The following is a 20,307-nucleotide window of genomic DNA, read 5'->3' as shown; positions in this document are numbered from 1 at the left end:
CTGGAGTCATCGTGGTCTAATGAGATAGAAATTGAAGATATTTGAAGATCACACAAGCTTGAGCAAAAAATCTGGTGTGTGTGTGTGTGTGTGGAGGGGGAGGGGCTGATCAAATTGGCTTTTTTATTTATTTTCCTGCCACAGTTCACACCCCTCTCTCAAAAAGTGCCTGAGGATCTTTAATGACCACAATGTATCGAGATCTTCATAATTTTAACATCCCATTTTAGGCACAGCACCTTCTACAACACAGTGTCCCCATCACTGTGCTGAGGCAAGGGATTCCAATTTGGTCCACAGAGAAACAGAGTCCTCTCCCACTGGCCCACAAATACATCTTCCAGCAGCTACTTAGCTGTTCTGGGAAGTCTCCAACCCAAGGACTAACAAAGCCCATTCTTAGCTTAGCAGTTTGTCAACAATTACGAAGTGATGTTCTAGGGCTACTCCCAGAGGTAAAATCTGTTGCTTACAATAGTTTTCGTTGCACAATTTTGGCCTGAGATTTCTGACACTGCCAGTCGTCTGTCAAAGGCAGAGATTCACTAAATCGGCTGTCTGTGGGTATGTCACACTGGTAAATCCAAGATGGCCGATTTTGGCTCACAATGTAAGAATTCTTATACGATTTTAAAACTTTGTCTGCGACTGCAAAAACGTGGCAAATAGCTCAGTGTACAGCGTACCCAGCTTTATCAGAACTGCAGAGCAAGGGCATAGATCAATCTAAGACAAATCATGGACAATTTGAGAGGAACAGAAGAGGCCTTAGAGAAGCAGGAGTTCTTATTGATTTGTTGCTGTGCTTACTGTATATATTTCTCATGGGTTCCTCCCTGGAACTTGTGGCTGCCTCATTAATTTCAGACAAAAAGAATTGGCATGAGAGTAAATCGAGAACATTGTGTTATCTGATATTGTTAGAGCTCATATTGTTATCTTAGAGGGACAGGTGAACAGTTATTTCTCAGGAGCATAATCCGAAAAGTATGAGAAAATAGTCGAAATCTCACATTTGGATGTCTTGAATGGAGCTCAGTTTGGTCTGGGAGAAGTAAATTGGATATGGAAGAAATTAATTAATTTCCTCTGGGCCGGTACCTGTCGAACATCATATGCCCTGTATTAATGTACTAGGACATTGAGGGGGCTTTGCTCCTGAATGCCTGGTCATTTACTCTTTGCTTTTACATTTGAACAGTTTTTAAATTGTGTCTCACCAAGCTTCCATCTTTACGTTTTTAAATATGCAGGTGTGAGCGTCAATGGGCACGGAGGTTAGATTGTGGGCCCCCCGCCCTCATTAGAGTTCCGGTAAAAGTTGCTCTGCTTTGAGTAAATGTGATAAAAATACTGAAAGCACAAAAGGGGGAAAGCTGAATATGGCGGGTTCCTAAATCTGCTTGTTGGCAGTCCGCCCTGCTGCCTGCGACAATTTGTTTCCCTCCAAAAAAAAACACCCATCCCTCCTGAGCGCTCTCGTCAGTTTTCCCGTGCATTAGCATAATAACTCCCCCTGCCCCCCCCCCCCCCCCCCCAAAGGCTCTAAATCCTGGTTAATGTCTCCTCAGCGAATGCTGCAACTCCCCCCCCTCCCTTTTCCGTAAATAATGAGGAGGCTCAAGAAAATGTGAGGACCCAGCCACGTTATACAGCACTATGCGTGAAACTGGGGTCTACTGAAAGAGGCAAGAAAGGACGGACGACACAAAATGGAGAGGAGTGGCATAATTTGAAGGGGTAGTAAAAAAAAAAGAGAAAAGACAATTTAAGCTGCTATATTAATAATGCATGTGGGTAAAGTTACATCCTCTGTAATGCAATTATTGAGCATTTATACTGAAAAATGACATATACCAAACACCAATCACAGCGACAAGACACAGACTAGTGGTGGCATTAATACTTAACTAATATGCGCATTAATAGTTAATTCTTTCTGCAATCTTGGCTTACATCCCAAAGGGTACATCGTTCAGCACCGGCAGACAGCAGCGACGTATTCGCCAGCACTGAAGAGGCTGTGTTTACTGCTGTTTTAGCGTCATGTTTCAGCGAACGTTTGGCACATAATCATTTCACCCATGCGGGACAGTAGAGTTTCGGAGACGGTGACAAAGGGACGAATCGAAGGCAAATTCCCAGCAGCGCAGAGCGCGGAGGAGAAGAGGAACGATGGCTGACTGCCGTTTGACCTTGGACAGTCCTAAAGTATGTATAACCTCGCGGAAAGAGCAGGGCGGAGCGGGGCGGCTTGCTCCATATCTGCCGGCTTTGGCGGTTATTTTAGTCCGGGCCCTGCGAGCGGTAATGCTGACAGTCGAGGCACAGCGAAATTACAGAGCCGGTCGGCCCGGGTTACGTAAGCCCACTTCAGTGGCTTCGCCATCACCCGCCCCCACCCCAGCCCCCCCCTCGCCACCCCGCCCCCCCCCCCCCCCCTTCCCTGCCCCCTCCACCAGGCTGAGCAGTGCCGGGAGGCAGTCATTAACCTTGGCTTGGGGTTTTCACAGTGACCTCTTCAACTTCAGCACATGCCCGTGCATGCGTGCATGTGTAGTAAGTGTGTGCAGGCGCCGGGCATGATGGGTAAACGTATGAACGCAAAAGAAAGGGTTCAGTGGAAAACATGCATTTAAGGTGCCATTGTACGTTTTCACATGACCGTAAAGAAAGTGGTTAAAAATACATAACCACGCGTGAACTGAAAACATTCATGCGGTTGCTAGGGGAGGGGAGGGGAGGGGGTGGAGGAGGTTGATGGTGTGGTTTTTTTTTGTTGGGGAGGAACACATCGGCTCACAATGCATTGCATGAATAAAAGCAAAAAAAATAAAAAATAAAAAATACCAGTTGGCCATTTTGTGCAGGGGACGGATTTTTTTTGCAGTGGGCCGCTCTTTATCCTGCTCGGTAATTCCTCTGGTTCCGGCTGAAAGGCATGAAAAGAGCCGGCTTCTTCTCTCCCGCGGGCGACGGCAGGAAAATGGCTCACACTGATCACTCCACTCCGCTCAAATCTCACAGAACAAGGCTCCGTTGTCCCCCGGAATCCTCCAGACGCACTTTCACTGGTCGTCCTCTCGCACGTCGCCAACACGCCGCATCACCTGCATCACCTGGATTAGGGCGGCTTGCTGCTTCCTGAACTGGCAGCCAGGTGTGGCCTAATTTTTTTTTACCTTCATCAATCTTTCTTTATTTTTTCTTTTGCTTATTCATATATTTCAATTCTGACTAATTTATCACTGTGATATTTGGCTCACTTGGCGTTTTCAGAAAGAAATTAGCTCCAGAAGTAATTCAAGGAGAAACCTGAATAAATGAATGGAGAAACATAGCAAATGCAGATGCTTCTATACAGGTGTACTGCATTATAAAATTAAGCAACTGACATTCTATCATGCTCTGTGGCATGTGTAAAAATGCTGAGCAGGTCCAAGTGACCTCAATTTTGGATCAAGAGGAAAAGAGGAAAAGATCAAAGTGAGTTTGAAGGGGGGTTCATTATCGCAGCACAGATGGCAGGAGCTTCTGTCACAAAGGCTGCTCAACTGGCCAGTGTTTCAATAGGAACAATGACTGAAGTGACATCTGCATTTAGATCTATGGGAAAGACATCAGTAAGTAGGGTTGGAAATTGTGGTCGAAAACGCACATTCGACGACCGTGACGCTCGTGCATTAGTGCGATACGTAAGGAAAAACAGAAGAGCAACTCTTCCTCATGTGACTGAGAATGCCAGCGCAGGACGTGATCAGACTGTGTCCGCTAGAACTGACTGTCGACAGTGACACGGACAGGGATATACTGTAATAGTAGGGTTGCAGTGCGTGAACCCCTCATTACAAAGACAAATGCACATTTGCGAGTTCAGTGGTGCAAAAACCATTGACACTGGTCTACAGAGATGTGGGAAAAAGTCAGCTGGTCAGATGAGTCATCCTTCACCATATTCTCGACAAGTGGGCAAGTGCATGTTTGGTACAGGCCTGAATGCTTGACCCCTACAGTGAGGGAGTCCGGTGGCTCTGTTATGCTGTTGGGGAAGGGGGGGGGGCATTTTCCTGGTATGTTTTTGGTCCACTAGTGCCCTTGGAGGGAAGGGTCACTGCAAATCAACACAAAGATGTTGTGAGTTACCACCTTTAGCCTGTGATGAAACATGTCTCTCCTGATGTAAGTGGTCTGTTCCAGGATGACGATGCCCCATCCACAGGGGGATCACTGAATGGTTTGATGAGTATGAAAATGATGTGAATCTTATGATAATGGCCTTCGTAGTCACCGGGATCTCAACCGAATTGAACACCTATCTGCGATTTTGGACCGACGTGTTAGACAGCACTCTCCACCACCATCTTCAAAACACCAAATGAGGGAATATCTTTTGTAATAATGGTGTTGCTTCCCTGCGCAATGAAGCTGTCCTGGTGGCTCATGGTCCAAAGAGGCAAAGACAAATGCCTTGTATGTACTGAATTGAATATGAAACGTTAACGTCTAAGTCTGATGTTAGGAAACTTTGGGTACTTTTAGATCACATGCTAAATTCATTTACAGAAAATATAATTTTTATCACTACCAGTTGCTGTGAATATGAAGTTGATTTCTTTCATGGTTCATAGAATGTGGTCATTAACTCCACGTCTGTTGGATTTTGTAGGCCTCATTTTATTTAATTAACGTTATACTGTACTGCCCATTTGCTGTGACATTTTCCAGTGTTCATAATTGCGCATTTTGACCTTATGGCTAATATAACGTTCAAGTAATTGAGTTTACTGTCTAATTGTGGAGGATAACCTACAGTATGACTGGCATTGTACTCAGGGGGAAGGACAGAGTCAAAATATCTGAAGCAACGATTTTCAAAATGTGTCCACGCCTGTGGTGATTTGCGCCATTATCATTAAATCATTATCTGCTTTCAGTGTCTGTCCTCAGCATTCAATCCATGAAAATGATTTTCTATATTAAAAAGAAAAAAAAAACATTTTTATGCCATTTATATTACTACACCACATGTCATTATTTGCATGCATTCATCATATGTACATGCTGAGTTACAGTATGTAACAGGTGCAGTTACATTTGCATTATAAGTAAATGACATCCCCATTACACATGCTATAATTTTTCTCTTTCCCCCCACTCTCACCCAGGGCTAACTAAATGGTGTCAACTCAAATGTATAATGAACACTCACACGTCAGTTTATTTTTCGTATTTAAAATCTCTCACATGATTTACCGTTGTGCTGAATTGCTTTAACAGTCTTGGTGTAATGACTGGAGGATAGAGAATAAAATTATCCTATGGGTCTTGTTTCCATAGCATTAGCTTACCATTTTTAATCACTGCAATTGAGCAGTGTAAATTCCTCAGTCAAGAAAAAATTAAATGTGTGTACAACACATTTAATTTTAAAACTAATATCTCATGTATGACATAAAAATTTCCTCTGCAAGATTTCAATAACAATTATGATAATAATAATCATCATAATCATCATCATCATCATCATCATCATCATAATACCGAGCTCATACCTTCAAAGTGCCGCACCTTTTTTGGCATAGTATTCTCAGTATTCTCATCGTACAACTGAGGCCTAGATTTAATTGACAATTGTAAATTACCATTTTATTTTTTCTTCACAAAGTTGTTTATTTTTTATTGGGGAACTGAATTTGTAAAGATAAACGTAAGCAGTAGCGTGGTGAACGACCGGAGTCAATCCAATTTGAATTTTATCCTGGCTAATGTTTCCCCTGCTTGAGTTTAAATTGAAATTGTTGTGTGTAAAGAATATATTTTTAAATTCCTTATGGAATAAAAAATAGATAAATTACAACCCTCGACTGTGACTTGAATGCATGAATGTCTGAATGTGCATCGATAACAAGCAGTCAAATGGATTGCCTCTTGTAAGTCATCAAACAAATAATAAGGCAAAATTGGAATGTTTGAAAATCTCACTTCACATAAAATGGGCCCTCACTCCGGTGATTCTTTTAGTTGCGTTATGCTAATACATTTCCTCCTGATTTACAAGATGCAATCCATTTGAACATTTGTATATCAAAAGTGGATACAGCTGGGGCTCTGAATTGTTTCGATGAAAACCCTCGCTAGGCTCGTGTTCAAAGCATTAACAAATCACTCCGTTGACTTCACCAGAAGGATCTTTGCCAATGTAACCTCCGAATGCTGTTTTTTTGGACATTCAGGAAAAAACAGTTTCCATGCATCCCCCCGAAGAGACTACATGTGCCCACTGAAATTCGAAAGCAAACATGTTCAATACAGTTTCCACAAAGGGATCCCTGGAACGATTGCCAACCTCTTGTGAATCTTCTGGTGTTTTGACTGTTTGTTTTAATCACACGTAATACACAATGGCACACAAGAACAGGGTTTTGACTCGCATGAATCCTAAAATTGTTGCTTTGATACAAATGACTTAAGGCGATTTTAGTGAATCATGCTGCCAAAGCGTGGCGTTCTAGTGTTGTGCTGCCCCCTCTGGCCACACATGGAAGTTCAAACTGAGTCAGCGCAGACAGATGCTTCAAGGCACACAATGTTAATTGGCTTCTAAAACAACCGATAGCTTGAAAGCTTGCTAGCAAACTATCTTTTTAGACAGGAAATAGATTAGACAATATCTATATATATATATATATATATATATCTTATCCAGAGCGACTTACACAACTTATTTTACATTGCATCCATTTAAACAGGTGGATATATACTGGAGCAATTCAGGTTAAGTACCTTGCTCAAGGGTACAACGGCAGTGTCATATCCAGGAATCGAACCTATGACCTTTCGGTTACAAGCCCAGTTCCTTACCTACTGTGCTACGCTGCTGTCCGATTCCTATGTGAGATTGTCTTGATAACTTTCTTCTTGGTGACAGAGACTCACATTCTGATCATACGCACGTGGCTGAGGTCAGTGAATATGTAATGTTATGTCTCAAGCTCTCTGCATTCTCTGTTTGGCTCTACTGTAAAGTGCTGTACAGGTCCATCCATTCATCCATCCATTTTCTAAACCGCCCATTCCTGGAGGCTATCCCAGCATTCATTAGGAATACCCCCCCTTGACAGGTCATCAGTCCTCCGCAGGGTCCACACACCACTCACGCATCCCAAGGACAATTTAGACTCTCCAATTAATCCCTCCTGCATGTCTTTGGACTGCGGTGGAAACCAGAGTACCCGGATGAGACCCATGCGGACACGGGACGAACACGGAAACTCCACAGAGAGTTCAAACTCAGCACCAGCTTGCTGCAAGGTGACAGTGCTACACACTGCACCACCCTGCCGCCCTCTCGCATGCCTCCAAAAATGTTTTTTTTTTTTTGTACAGCATACAGAAGAAAGGAAAGCTCAAGGCAAGACCTAAAGGTCATGATTTCGGGCCACGGTGTTTCATTGTTCTGCACGGATTTGTCTCTGAAGCACCAAATGGCAGATAAGAATGACCAGAGGCTGATAGCTTCTATTTATTTACTTATTTATTTCCACAATGGTGGGTTTTTGTTAGCCCTCTGAATGGGAGTCTTTCACCTTTGTGATAGATGATGGGAAAGCCAGTTCAACAGCATTGGATTTTCAATAGTAGGGCTGTCAGTGGAAAGGTACATACCACCAGCTGTGCTCTTAATCTAGTGCAAAGGGCAATTCTACCTATTATGATTGCTCAGGAACCTAGAAGACCCTTTTCCGCCACGTCTTGCTGATGTCCATGGATCCGCCAGATATCTACGGTACCACAGAATATAGCTTTAGACTTTTAGGAGGCAAGATTTTTATTCTGTTTAGGAGAGCTGAGCTCCAGGAGGACAGATTTTAAATATTTACTCCTGCTCTTACTCTTTATAATCACTGGAATTACACTTTGAGAAGAACACATGCATTGCAAAAAAATCAAAATCTAAATAAATAAATAAATAAATAAATGCCACCTCCGGATTTCTCCTGATGTGGGTCCATCTGTGTGAGCTCGTTTCACAGCGGGGCAGAATTTATAGGTCTGTCCTCTCAAAATGGGGGGTATTTACACCTGAAGGAGAGCCTCGCCCAGCAGCCAAAATAAACGCATCAGGAGGATCTGCTGTTGTTGTGATGTCCCTTACCAATGACAGGCACAAGATTTGATGGCTCAGGCTGTGGGGGGTGGGGGTGGGGGTGGTGGGTCGGGGGGGGAGGGCGGTTTAAGGATCCAGACAGGCTTCTGGCCAATTTACAGACTTGTCAGAGGCAGGCTATCACGTCCAAAATAAAAACTGAAGGTGAGAAAAGAGGCCCAGCGTTCACCTACATGCTCCAGTGGACCCGGAACAAACACGGACCGCAGACTCTAAAACAATTTGGGATGATTAACCTCCTTCGAAAGATGACACACACAAAAAAACAATTTTGTAAAATTGCCTAAACATTTTTCATTCGTTACATCTTCATCTCCTTGGCAATCACCCCCTTCACATAAATAAATAAATAAATAAATAAATAGATTTGTAGTGCGATTTCACTCAGTTCCTAGAGTTATTTCACGCACAGCAACCAAGATAAATGATGTAATTAAATGCCTTTTGTAGTCCAGGTAACGTGGACAGAACACCCAGGGGTACTCCAGACTGACATGGCGTATGGTGCTGTTACAGCAAAGCCGATGTGGCTTCAAACGCCCCCAGGCCGCTTATTTTACCGGCTTGACATGACAGCAGAACAGTCAAGTGCATTAGCACTGAAGAAGCTTGCCCTGCTTTGACAAAATTGTCGCACAAAACTGCTTGTGTAAAGAAAGAAGGTAAACCTGGGTTTATTCCAAAGTCAAAATAAAAAACAAATTTGGACTGAGCCCAGGCTGGTGTTTTGCTTGAGTGAATTGTTCTCTACAAAGAGATATCTGAAAGCATCTTGTCTGTAAACACACTGCCAACTTGTCAAGCACCTTGAGCCAAGGACAATAAAACTTGAACTCTTCCTCTAAAAAATTGTAGAAATTGCATTCCCATAACTTGAAGAATGGATTAGTCAATGCTGAATGTACTCACAGAGGAGTGCAGTTGTGCAATAAAACTATGCAATATTTTTTTTTATCTCTTAAAGTGATGATCATTCCCTCCTCCAGGAACAAGCACTCCGGACACTTTCAGCAAAGGGATGTAATTAGTTAAAAATATGACAGGCAACCTGATGATAAAAATCAGAGACAGTAACTAGCTGGTTTTTGGAGAGAGGGTTGAGTGACGGATCATATTTTTATTATTTGATTAGCTGGCTCAAATAAATGCTCACACAGCTTGCTGCAATAATAATGCAGAATCAGAACTATTGTGGGTTGTTTGAAGGCTTCTTATTGCTTTTGCTTAGGGTTGAAATTCCAGCCCTCCCCAGTATTTTGTTACAATCACCTGGATTTGCTAAATTAGCACAATTCTTCAGCCAGAAGGTAGAACTAATGAGTGAAATCAGCTGGCTGAATTTATGGGTGGAGGAAACACATAGCAGGACATTTACTTTCTGAACCCTGGGCTTGCCACATCTGCCTGTTTATTATGGTAATGATGCCCGTATTTACTGTAAAAAACTGTTGTTTTGTTCCTGGAGATCTACCATCCTGTGGGTTTTGATTCCAACCATAATTTGGCACACTTGATTCTACTAATTAGCAGCTCAACAAGATCTCTAGCTGTTGAATGAGGTGCGCTTTAGTTAGGGTTGGAGTGAAAACCTACAGGACAGTGGATCTCCAGGAAGCAGGCTTACTGAGTTGGATAACTGCACTGAGTAAAACCTGGAAAACAGCTCTTCGTACTTCAAGTCCATGTTCCAGATTTGTGAGGGTTCTGGGTTCCAGGTTCCAGGTTCTAACTCTGGACACTCCTGTAATCTTGCTTTGCGATACAGAGTCCCTTCGGTCTGAAGTTTCCCATGGACACAGCCTGGCAGTATCACACAGAGCACGCCGCTCATTCCAAAGGAATGACAGCATGCACACAGTCACACAGATGCTATGCGCTCAGAAGTAAAGCAGCGGGCTCACTGAAGTGCCCTTAGCAGAGGCAGAGAGAGAGAGAGAGTGTGTGTGTGAGAGAGAGAGAGAGAGACAGCTTGGTGACACGCCAGGAGTCTGCACTTCACATGAAAAAGGTATGCATAATGCATAGGGATCCTACATCTGGAAAAATAGCATTCTTACCAACCATTTTCCAATGCCCCGAAGGAAGAGGACTTGGGTTTCAGAGACAACTGAGGACAGGCTGTTGAAGGGCGTGGATGGGGGACCCAAGAGGTTCTCGTCCTTCCAGGAAACGAGAGTTTAATTACAGTGATGGCGGAGATGTTAATTATCAGGTATATATACAGGGTACTGAATGCATGTACAAAGAAAATTGCTGATGCAAAACTAAATATGTTGGAGATTCTACAACTGATTCTACAACTGACCTTGCACCAGCACAACCGATGAACCTCTTTGGTGATTTTTCTCTCAATGTCTACTAGTGCCAGGAGCTAGCCAATGGATTTAACACATGACTACACAAGGGAGCAAGTAAAAGAAGTATTGTGGTGTATTGCAGGTCCTGTTAGAGCAGGTGTAACTTGTCTGATTGGGGCATGGTCCAGGGGAGTTGGAGAGGAAATGCATTCTGGGTATTGAATTACATTGGCTTTGCCTGAATGCTGGACGTTTTTGGAGAACTTCTGGAAAGATAGGAACTTTGAGATAATTAATGGGAAGGATGTAAATAGAACTAGTGGTTGCTTGTAAATTTTAACATTAGATAAATGTAGTTTAAATTAAAGTTAAACTAGTTCAACTTCTAATGAAAATGAAACTTAAATGTGCATGAATTTTTCCAAACATGAGTGAGGCTATATATCCAGAGATAGCGATGGATTTAATTGCACAACACAACAAAACCATTTCTTGAAATTATACCGGATCATTGTCACAATGAAAATTAGAATGGTCTCATCATTTCTATTCTCATAAGCTAGAAGCGTCAAATAACAATGTATTATCTCTAACTGAGGATATTTGAGTTCATACCTGCATTACCAGAGGTATTGCTTCTGTCTGTCAAGAAATATGTCACGTGTCTGTCTCATCCCATATTTAAATTAAATAACTGCCAAATGATTCCTTTTGAGATTAATATATTTTCATATTAATATAATGATAGTTCATTTATGATGCAAAATGTTCTGTGGGATAGCTAACATGGTCTTTGTGCTTTGTAACAATCACCATCTTCAATTAGCATTTTTCCCTTATCTTTGACTCAAAAATACAGAAACAGTTTTCACTTTTTTTCCTGGAATAACGATTACAATGGCATTTAATTTAATTTAATTTATTTTCTTGGTCATGTTAAAATGTACTTCATCAAGGATGATGGAATTTTAACCTCACCCCACCCCCCCCCCCCCCCCCCCAACACACACACACACACTCACACACTCACACCCAATCTTTTTTTATCACAGCTCTAGTGAAAATAAATTCACATTTAAAACGGCACACAGAGTATGTTATGCACATTGAAAAATGACCCAAAACACAAAACAATCACTTGTGTTCATATGTACATCTGAATGTTTCACAACACTTACATTGTTCATTTCTGGAAAAAAAGCGAAGTTATATTGATTGCAGAGGTAGGAAAATCATCTAATTTTATCCAGGGTTAACTTTACATTTCTCAGTTATATTTCTCCTTTTCTCAACATAGTCATTTTACCAACCTAGGTATCGTCACTTGGATTTCAACACACTTTTCTTGATTTTCTCTTGATTTATTAAGCTCATAAAGATGCTTTATGTCACTCCAAAGCTACATTATCATAGCAAAATTTGCACTAAATAGGGTCCTTATGGATAACTTTTGCAGCCGTAATTTACGCTATATAACTATTTTTTCAAGTTATTACTTTAAATGGTTGGTTATGGTTATACACTTTGTTGTACGTCGCTCTGGATAACAACGTCTGCCAAATGCCTGTAATGTAATGTAATGTAAAAATGCTACATGAATAAATATGATGCCTGTGAGTTCTGTCTGTAATGAGCTTTTCCTGATAAAATAAACCATGCCAGAAAATTATTTTTTTACAAACTTCCTGTTTTTTTAAATTAGTATTTATAACGTGGTGTTAGCAAAGAGGGGTGACTGAAACATACAATAGTCACTGCGGTTGGCATTAAAACACAATTCTAGGATGCGATGACCAGCCAACAAGATAAAGCCTTTAGCCATACTTGCTGCGCTCAGCATTGTTAGAAAAGCAATAGAGTAGACAGAGCTAAAGAGAGGCACAGCTAGCATCACGGATACCACAGGATGGCATGGACATATTTACCCTCCTGTAGTGTTCCACTTAAGGAGTAACAAGGGAGGTCTTTCTGCAGTGTCATCAAATAGAGAACTCCCGCATGAAACAATACCTGCATTGGGTGGTAAGTAAAAAAGATACTTCTGAAGCTTACCTTAGAGAAGCTTCATTGCTTCAGTGTAATGTTTATATCTGTTTTTTTTTTTTTTTGTTTTTTTTTTTTACAGAATGATATCTGGAGGTCACTGTAAAAGCACATTATTCTGTGTGGAATTGGAATTGGAATAGCAATGCCTGTTCTGGAATCTGATATGGTAGAAAATTATTGAACTTGGTCATCTCAGAAACATCACACAAGGTCAATGTGAGGTCAGGTCATCCCACAGTGTGTCCCCACTACTATTGTATGTGCGTGTGTGTGTGTGTGTGTGTGTGTGTGTATGCCTGAGTGTTTGGGTGTGTGTATGTGCTTTTATGTGTGTGTGCACGGGCATGCATATGTGTGTGTGTTTGTGTGTGTGTGTGTGTGTATGCGTGTGTGTGTGTGTGTGTGTGTGTGCATATGCCTGAGTGTTTGGGTGTGTGTATGTGCTTGTGTGTGTGCGCACAGGCATGTGTGTGTGTGTGCGTGTGCGCACGGGCGTGTGTGTGTGTGTTTGTGTGTGTCTGTGTGCATTTTCAAGAGGAAGAGACATACGCACATATGCACTGAATGGGAAAAGGGCGGGTAGCTTCTGGAATATTTTGCTGTTCATGGATGCACAAAAGTTTTCATGGGATCTATAACTGAAATCATATTATTCACCTTAGTGATGGAAACCTAGTGATGGAACACAGAACCTGTGACAGAAGATGGAACTCTGGGGATTTTCAAGACCAGGCTTGATACGGTGTTAGACAGTGATGGAAAATAAGACCTGAATAAGTATGTCTGCTCTCTGAGTATTTGCTTTTGGTTCAAAGAAACACCGAAGACTTTCTTTAAAAGCATACCTCTCAATTTTAGAGTCAAAAACATCCATCTTTGTTTTCAGGGTTGCTTTCTTTTAGGAGTTTTATAACCACCAAAGTGTTTTGATAGAAGCTTTGCAAAGAACTGCCTTTATCTGAATACCTGCAGCTAACTCACAATGGCAGCATACATATCAAAAAATGGCAAAAGACCACAGGAATGCTTTTTAGTTTTAGCTGTAAAACACTTCACTTCTGAGACCTTTGTTTTCTGAATAAATAAAAAAATAACAACATCTATTTGTGAAATGCACCACTGTTGAAATAAATTCAGGAGAAACATTCAATATCCCTCATTCACTTAGCAGTATGTGTACTGAACCAGATGTTTGAAGCAGCACCAGATTAATCTATTCTACTTTAGCCCGAGGATACAGCAAATGAATGTGCTGTACGTGGTGCCCCTCAATGTATGAATACTTCATTCCCTATAGATAATATTTTACCTACGTCACCACAGATATCACATTTCGGCCGTTTTGTAAAAGGTCACCGGGTGTCAAGTGCAATCTGGACGGAGAAACGAACACGACGTACAAAATTATTACGTTTTCAATTATGCATTGTTGACATTTTGTTCCAGGAATATTATTTCCCTCATGCATAAATGCCATAGAAATGCTAATAATAATAATTACCAGCAGGGAAGGGGGGTGTTAGCATCCTCTGTGCCAGGGTGCAGCTGTATGTGATGTCTAAGGTTCAGGCGACAAGGCCAGCCGAGCTCGTGGGGAAGGAAAGGGGACCGGGTGCGAAGTGTTCTTTCGCTGTGGGAGGTTCGAGAGGAAGTGCTCAAGGCCTGGTCGTTCAGAGAATCATTGCAATTAGTACAAAAGGTGGCAGTGACTTCTCTCACTGAGATAAGAATCCTTCTTTCAGTGGCAGTCACAACAGATTTTTTTTTTTTTTTTTTAAATGTTAAGCACACGCATCAGCCAAATATGAATTTGTTTTTTAGTACTTCATCTCTTGCCATATCTTTTCATTTCAATCTGAACTTATCACATGTTGCATGTTTTTTTTTAGTTTTTTGGGCCTATGTATATTTTACTTTTTGCTTATATTTGCTTGCTGTTTGCTTACATTAAATGAATATCCAATGACTGACATGCAGCAAAATGCAATGTTTTGGTATGCACTACAGTCACAGTCACAGTCACAGTCACACTGAGCCCGATCTCAGAGCAGTTGGTTTTCAAAGCCACTTCTCTGCCCAGAGCTTATCAAAGCACAGAGGTATTTTCTGTTTCCTCTTTCTCTGATAAAGTTTTTTTTTTTTTTTTTTTTGGCAAACCAGCTTTCCGTGTCATTCCGGAAGGTTCTGCTCAGGGGGCACTTTTTGCCAGATGTCCCTGGGTTATATAAGTTAGTTTTCCTTCATACATATTCAGATCTATGCGTTAGAATTAATAATGAATAATCAATTAACAGAGGATGTTTTTTGTGTTAAACCCTGCATACCAACAGTCACAAACCTGGTGTTGAGAATAAAGAGCATGGAGACCGATAGATTTGTAAAATCTTAGTTTTAACTGATTTTTAACCGACATGAAACTTCTTTCAACTCTTTCACAATTTAAATGGTTGAAAAGGGATGCTGTTTGATTGCATGAATCATATGGTCAAACTCAAATTTTTTTTTTCATATTTTGTGCAATACCATAAGCAGAACTACCAATAACAGTCAAAATAATTTTTGCTGCAGTACAATTATATTATAAATAAATACAAAATAAAGTACAGACTGCACCTTAAAGCAAAACATTCAACACCAATTCACCTAATGTTTGGTCAAAAATATACAAAATAAAATGTATATTTGAACACAGAGCACTTACCTACAAGAGATGTTTGCTTATTTTCTACTTTCTGTTGATTCCAAGTTAAATGGGCTTCTAATTTCCTTGCCACGTGGCAAATGTACATTTACATTTTTTTTTTTGTTTTGTTTATTCAAGTTACATTAGATTTTTTTTTCATGATTTGTTCACATATTTATTCACATATACATTTTACTTTCTTTGACAAGTGGAGAAAGCATTTTGCAGAGTTATTCAGTATAAAGTGCCTCTGTAACATTCTGTAGATTTCTGTCGAGTTTAGGACACTACATAGAATTTAAGGTCCTCAGTGAAGGTCAGTTAGTCATAATACCGCAGTTCCACACCGCACGTCCATTGTGGATCTATTTCCTCTTACGCTGTGGTATGTAAGCACGGATCGACGCAAAGCTCAATGTGGTGAGGTGTTCTTCTGCAACATGATGCCATTTCCCTCCCTTACAGCCTTCACAACTTGTGCTGTCCATTCTGCGTGGTGGGGTTGATCTTATCCAGGGAGACCTCGGCCTCGCTGTCCAAGTCCCCCGACACGGCGGGCGACAGCTTCTCCAGGTCCTTCATCCCCGCGGAGTCTTCCTCCCTCTTCTCCAGCTCCTCGTCCAGGCAGAGGATGGAGTGGGGGATCATGTAGGCCACGTTGCTCTCCTTGGGGATGTGGCCCTTGGTCTCGTAGTGGTAGGAGTGGGCGGCGGCCCCGTTGTTGTTGTTGATGCTGACGATCTCGATGGCGTTGCCGCCCGAGCACACCCTGTGGCAGCCCAGCAGCGTGGAGAAGGCCTTGCGGAAGTCGGCGTTGAAGGCGTAGATGATGGGGTTGAGGGACGAGTTGGCCCAGCCGAACCAGACGAAGACGTCGAAGGTGGTGGAGCTGACGCAGGGGAGGTCGGCTGCGCCCCTGGGGTGCGCCTGCTCGCAGAAGGGCACCATGCAGTTGAGGATGAAGAAGGGCAGCCAGCAGCAGACGAACACCCCCATTATGACCGAGAGGGTCTTCAGGACCTTGGTCTCCCGCTTGAAGGACATCTTGAAGGAGCTCTCCGACTCCATGCTGTTGCCCATGCTGCTGTGGCGGTTCTTGGCGCTCTCCGCCGCCCTCTCCAAGGCAGAGATACGCCGGATCTGCTTCTGCGCGATCCTGTAGATCCGCGTGTACGTGACAATCATGATGGCCACGGGGATGTAGAAGCTGATGAGGGACGAGGAGATGGCGTAGGTGCGGTTGAGGCTGGAGTCGCAGTTGTCCGGCGGCGGCGGCTCCCGGAAGGTTCCGTTGAGCTCCGGGAAGCCCGCCGCCTGCGCCTTGTGCCAGTTCAGCTGCACGGGGATGAAGGAGATGAGGACGGACAGGGTCCACGCCACGCTGATCATCACGAACGCCACCTTTGGCGTCATCTTCCGCTCGTACCGGAAGGGGCTCGATATGGCCCAGTAGCGGTCCACGCTGATCACGCACAGGTTGAGGATGGACGCGGTGGAGCACATGATGTCGAACGCCACCCAGACGTTGCAGAAGGAGCCGAACGGCCAGAAGCCCACGATCTCGGTGGCGGCCTTCCACGGCATCACCAGGATGGCCACCAGCAGGTCCGAGATGGCCAGCGAGATGACGAAGAAGTTGGTGACCTTGGAGCGCAGGTGGCGGAAGCGGGTGACGGCGGCACACACCAGCGTGTTCCCCAGGAGCGTCGTCAGGATGAGCAGGGACAGGAAGCAGCCGGTCAGGACCCGGGCGGACGAGTCCTTCTCCGGCAGGTCGCCGTCGAGGACCGTGGACAAGTTCAGATCCATCTTCTGCAGCTCGCGGGAGGCAGGAATCACCTCATAATTCCACTGGGTCGGAGCGACGGCAGCTTTGGGGAAAGCGGCGTCTCGGCGCGGGGGCTACGGACCGCCGGGTCTGTAGGCTGCGCTGCCCTCCTTACCATTGCTACCAGCTTACCAGAAGTTTGTATGTCATCAATATTTAAAAAAAAAAAAAAAAAAAAAGAAACCTCTTTTTTGTAATTAATAAAATTAAGCGCCCGGTTATAGCTTCCAAGAGAAAGATCGAGAAATTAAAAAAAAAAAAAAAAAAACGTTCAAATCTTGAAACACCAAAACATCTAAAATCCAACCAGAATCCTAGCTTGCAAAAACGTCTTTATTTTATGTATTTTCTCCTCCCTGGTTCAGCAGCTACGCGTCCAGTAGTAGTCCCAAATGGCACTCCGCTGTCAAAGCGCTACGTTAAATAACACAACTGACGAAGTGATCATTAGCCTTATATATAAGGCTGTCGATATTGTCTATTGATTTTTTTCTCTTTTTTTTTCTTTTTTTTTCCCCCCGCGTTTGTCTGATTTGTTCGTTTTAATGACTTCCCAGGCGGGTCCGCGAGATCAGATTCTTAGCGGAACAGATGGTATGTCCAAGAAAACGCGCGCATACCTGCTGCAGCTGATGATATATGGAAATTAAAACGTCAACACATTATTCTTCCCCGCTTTTTTATAAAATAGCAGCCTAAATAAAATAAGAACTTCACCGTCGCATTAATAATAATAATAATAATAATAATAATAATAATAATAATAATAATAAATAAATAAATAAATTCTTACTTCACAGTAGGTTAGTGCATGTTGCTAGTTTGAACTCAAAGTTGTCTTCGGGCAAAGTAGTCGCTACAATCCGTTGTGAGATATCTTATATCCGTTCCTCACTCCACGTTAAACCGTCGACTTTTAAAACCAAAAAATTGTGGTTATATAATTATCCCGCTGCCTGTTTATCGATGTCCTTGAGAAATACGTCCTCGGCAAATGTGTCGTGTTCAAAATGTATACTTTTCTTCCTTTCTTTAATTTGCTCGGTTATTCCACCAAAACACACAAGTCAATCCGTAGGATATAGTTGCTGAACCCGTATAGACACGTCGCAGATGGAACTCTACCGCCATCCTTATTATCTAGGGGGGGGGGGGGGGACGTGCCTTTGAACAAAATATAAGTTGCCCCCTGAGGAAAAAAAAATGACTCGACCTCAATTAAATAACAAGAGGGTTATGGACTGCATCGTTGCACTGTTTGACGGTAGTCTATCACGCAACACGACACGCTTTCATCACCGGTTCCACAGGAGTAACACGAAGAAAAGCTTCCAATTGTAAGCTTTCTGTATTCCCGTGGTCTCGCCTGTATGGTCGTTCGCTCTCTCTCTCTCTCTTCTGCAACTTGCACTGGAGAGACGTGAATAGTCCGAGCATCCTCATTCACAGTTTAACACTGACGTTTATGGATTATACCGCTTACTCAGTACAGGAGATTTAAGCATTTGCCGTCAATTTACGCACACGCCTTTTCATTTAGAAACGTGAAACTATATTTTAATCAAGCTATTATTGATATACTAACTGTAATGTAGCGTGCACATCGTATAATTTTAGGTTATATATATATATATAACCTAAAATTATACGATGTGCACGCTACATTACAGTTAGTATATCAATAATAGCTTGATTAAAATATAGTTTGATGATTAGAACTGACATTTTCAGCTTTTTTACAGGACAATCAAGTACACTTGGGAATGTATGCGATACATTTCATAACGAGGAAGGCGATGAATGAAACAGCGAAGCGAAATGTCAGATGGTGTGACGGTACATTTCGGGTTTACACGCTAAACTTGGCTCAACAAGGCCACCTATGGGCGTTTTTGTTCTCACACGTTTTAGAATCACCGTGAAATAAAAGCAATTCCTCGACTGCAGCAAACGACAGTGCATTAAGACCCGTCTTTCAAAAACAAATGTTAATGTGTGTATGGCTGGAGCGGGGTGGGTGTGGAGGATGAATCTCAATGACCAGCAGGCAGAAAGAAAAGATACAACACAAACAAAGCTGGTAGCCTACACTGCAAAGAAGAGAAACCAATACCGCAAGACTGCAGTACAGTATTTACAGTATGACCTCAAGAAGTCAATAAATAACACCCCATTTCCACATATTAATACCTCCTTCACCATGCGTTCACCTTAAGCTCTGATCTGGTTCTCCCCATAAACTTGCTCATCCCTTTCCTATTGTTCTTTCTTTTTCTAACCCTTCGAAGAATAAGATTTCTGAAATTAAAAAAATATATATATGCCCCCCCCCCCCCCCCCCCCCCCCCCAAAAAAAAAAAAAAAAAAATCGATGTCAGTGTTCTGGAACTCAATTGCTTTAAATCACCTGTAGTGATGGTTACATCACTATTAGAATGTTCAGTTAAGGAGCATCCTCATTAAATTCGCAAACAAGGGTAGTCATCAATGTTTCCTGAATGCAGACTGAATGAGTCCCATGCCACTGTCTTAAGCCTCGCACTTCTGTTTTCCTTGACTTATAATTTCCTTAGCATCCTCACAAACGCACCTCATCATCATAAATGTCAAGAGCTGTCACGCTAAAGCCAATATAATCCAGCTATGCCATCAGTCCTACTTAAGTACACTTGATCTGCAGCCTTTTCACATTGTACAGTAATTATTGTTTTTCTGGAGCAGGTAATATTTCAGTTCAGTAATCGATAGAAACAATGCATAGAATACCAACAATAAGTATGTGTTCATGTACAGATTAAAAGCAGTGGTGGATCCACTTCTCAGTTTGACCCACTGAAATGCATTTGGTTAGGTGGCCTAGTGATCCAGATGTTCTGGTACCCTTGACCCAGCTTGGTTTCAAATCAGTCAGAACCTTTATTTAAATTCTCGGAGGTACAATTGAGGGCCAGGCCCTCATTTTCAATGTAGCCGAGATTACAAGCACAATTAAAACACAATAAGTATAATAAAAGATCACAGAATATAGCAACATAGTATATAATAAATAACTAGAATAAAATAAAGTAAAATATAATAAAAAATAAAATAAATAAACTCAAACACACAAATGAAGTACATTACATTATTGGTGGACTCGCTTAATGCTAAAGACACATCTTTTGTATTTTTACATCATACTCATACTGCTGGATAGATACTGAAGCAACTCAAGGACCTTGTTCAGGTGTACAATGGCAGTGTTCCACCTGAGAATCAAACCTTCAAATTTTAGGTTACAAACCCG

At 42.2% G+C, this 20,307-nt stretch overlaps 1 protein-coding gene across 1 annotated transcript; it reads right to left on the bottom strand.

Annotated features, from left to right (window-relative positions):
- Nucleotides 1-14,287: 14,287 nt before the first annotated feature.
- drd1b (dopamine receptor D1b) lies at nt 14,288-18,461 on the bottom strand. The gene has a single exon (XM_035432493.1). The coding sequence runs from the start codon at nt 17,000-17,002 to the stop codon at nt 15,662-15,664; it is 1,341 nt and encodes a 446-aa protein (XP_035288384.1). The 5' UTR covers nt 17,003-18,461; the 3' UTR covers nt 14,288-15,661.
- Nucleotides 18,462-20,307: the final 1,846 nt, after the last annotated feature.

Source organism: Anguilla anguilla, chromosome 9, assembly GCF_013347855.1.
Source record: "Anguilla anguilla isolate fAngAng1 chromosome 9, fAngAng1.pri, whole genome shotgun sequence".
Classification (NCBI taxonomy): Eukaryota; Metazoa; Chordata; class Actinopteri; order Anguilliformes; family Anguillidae; genus Anguilla; species Anguilla anguilla.
Note: the sequence above shows the minus strand (reverse complement) of the source record. Positions and strands in the feature narration are given on the sequence as shown.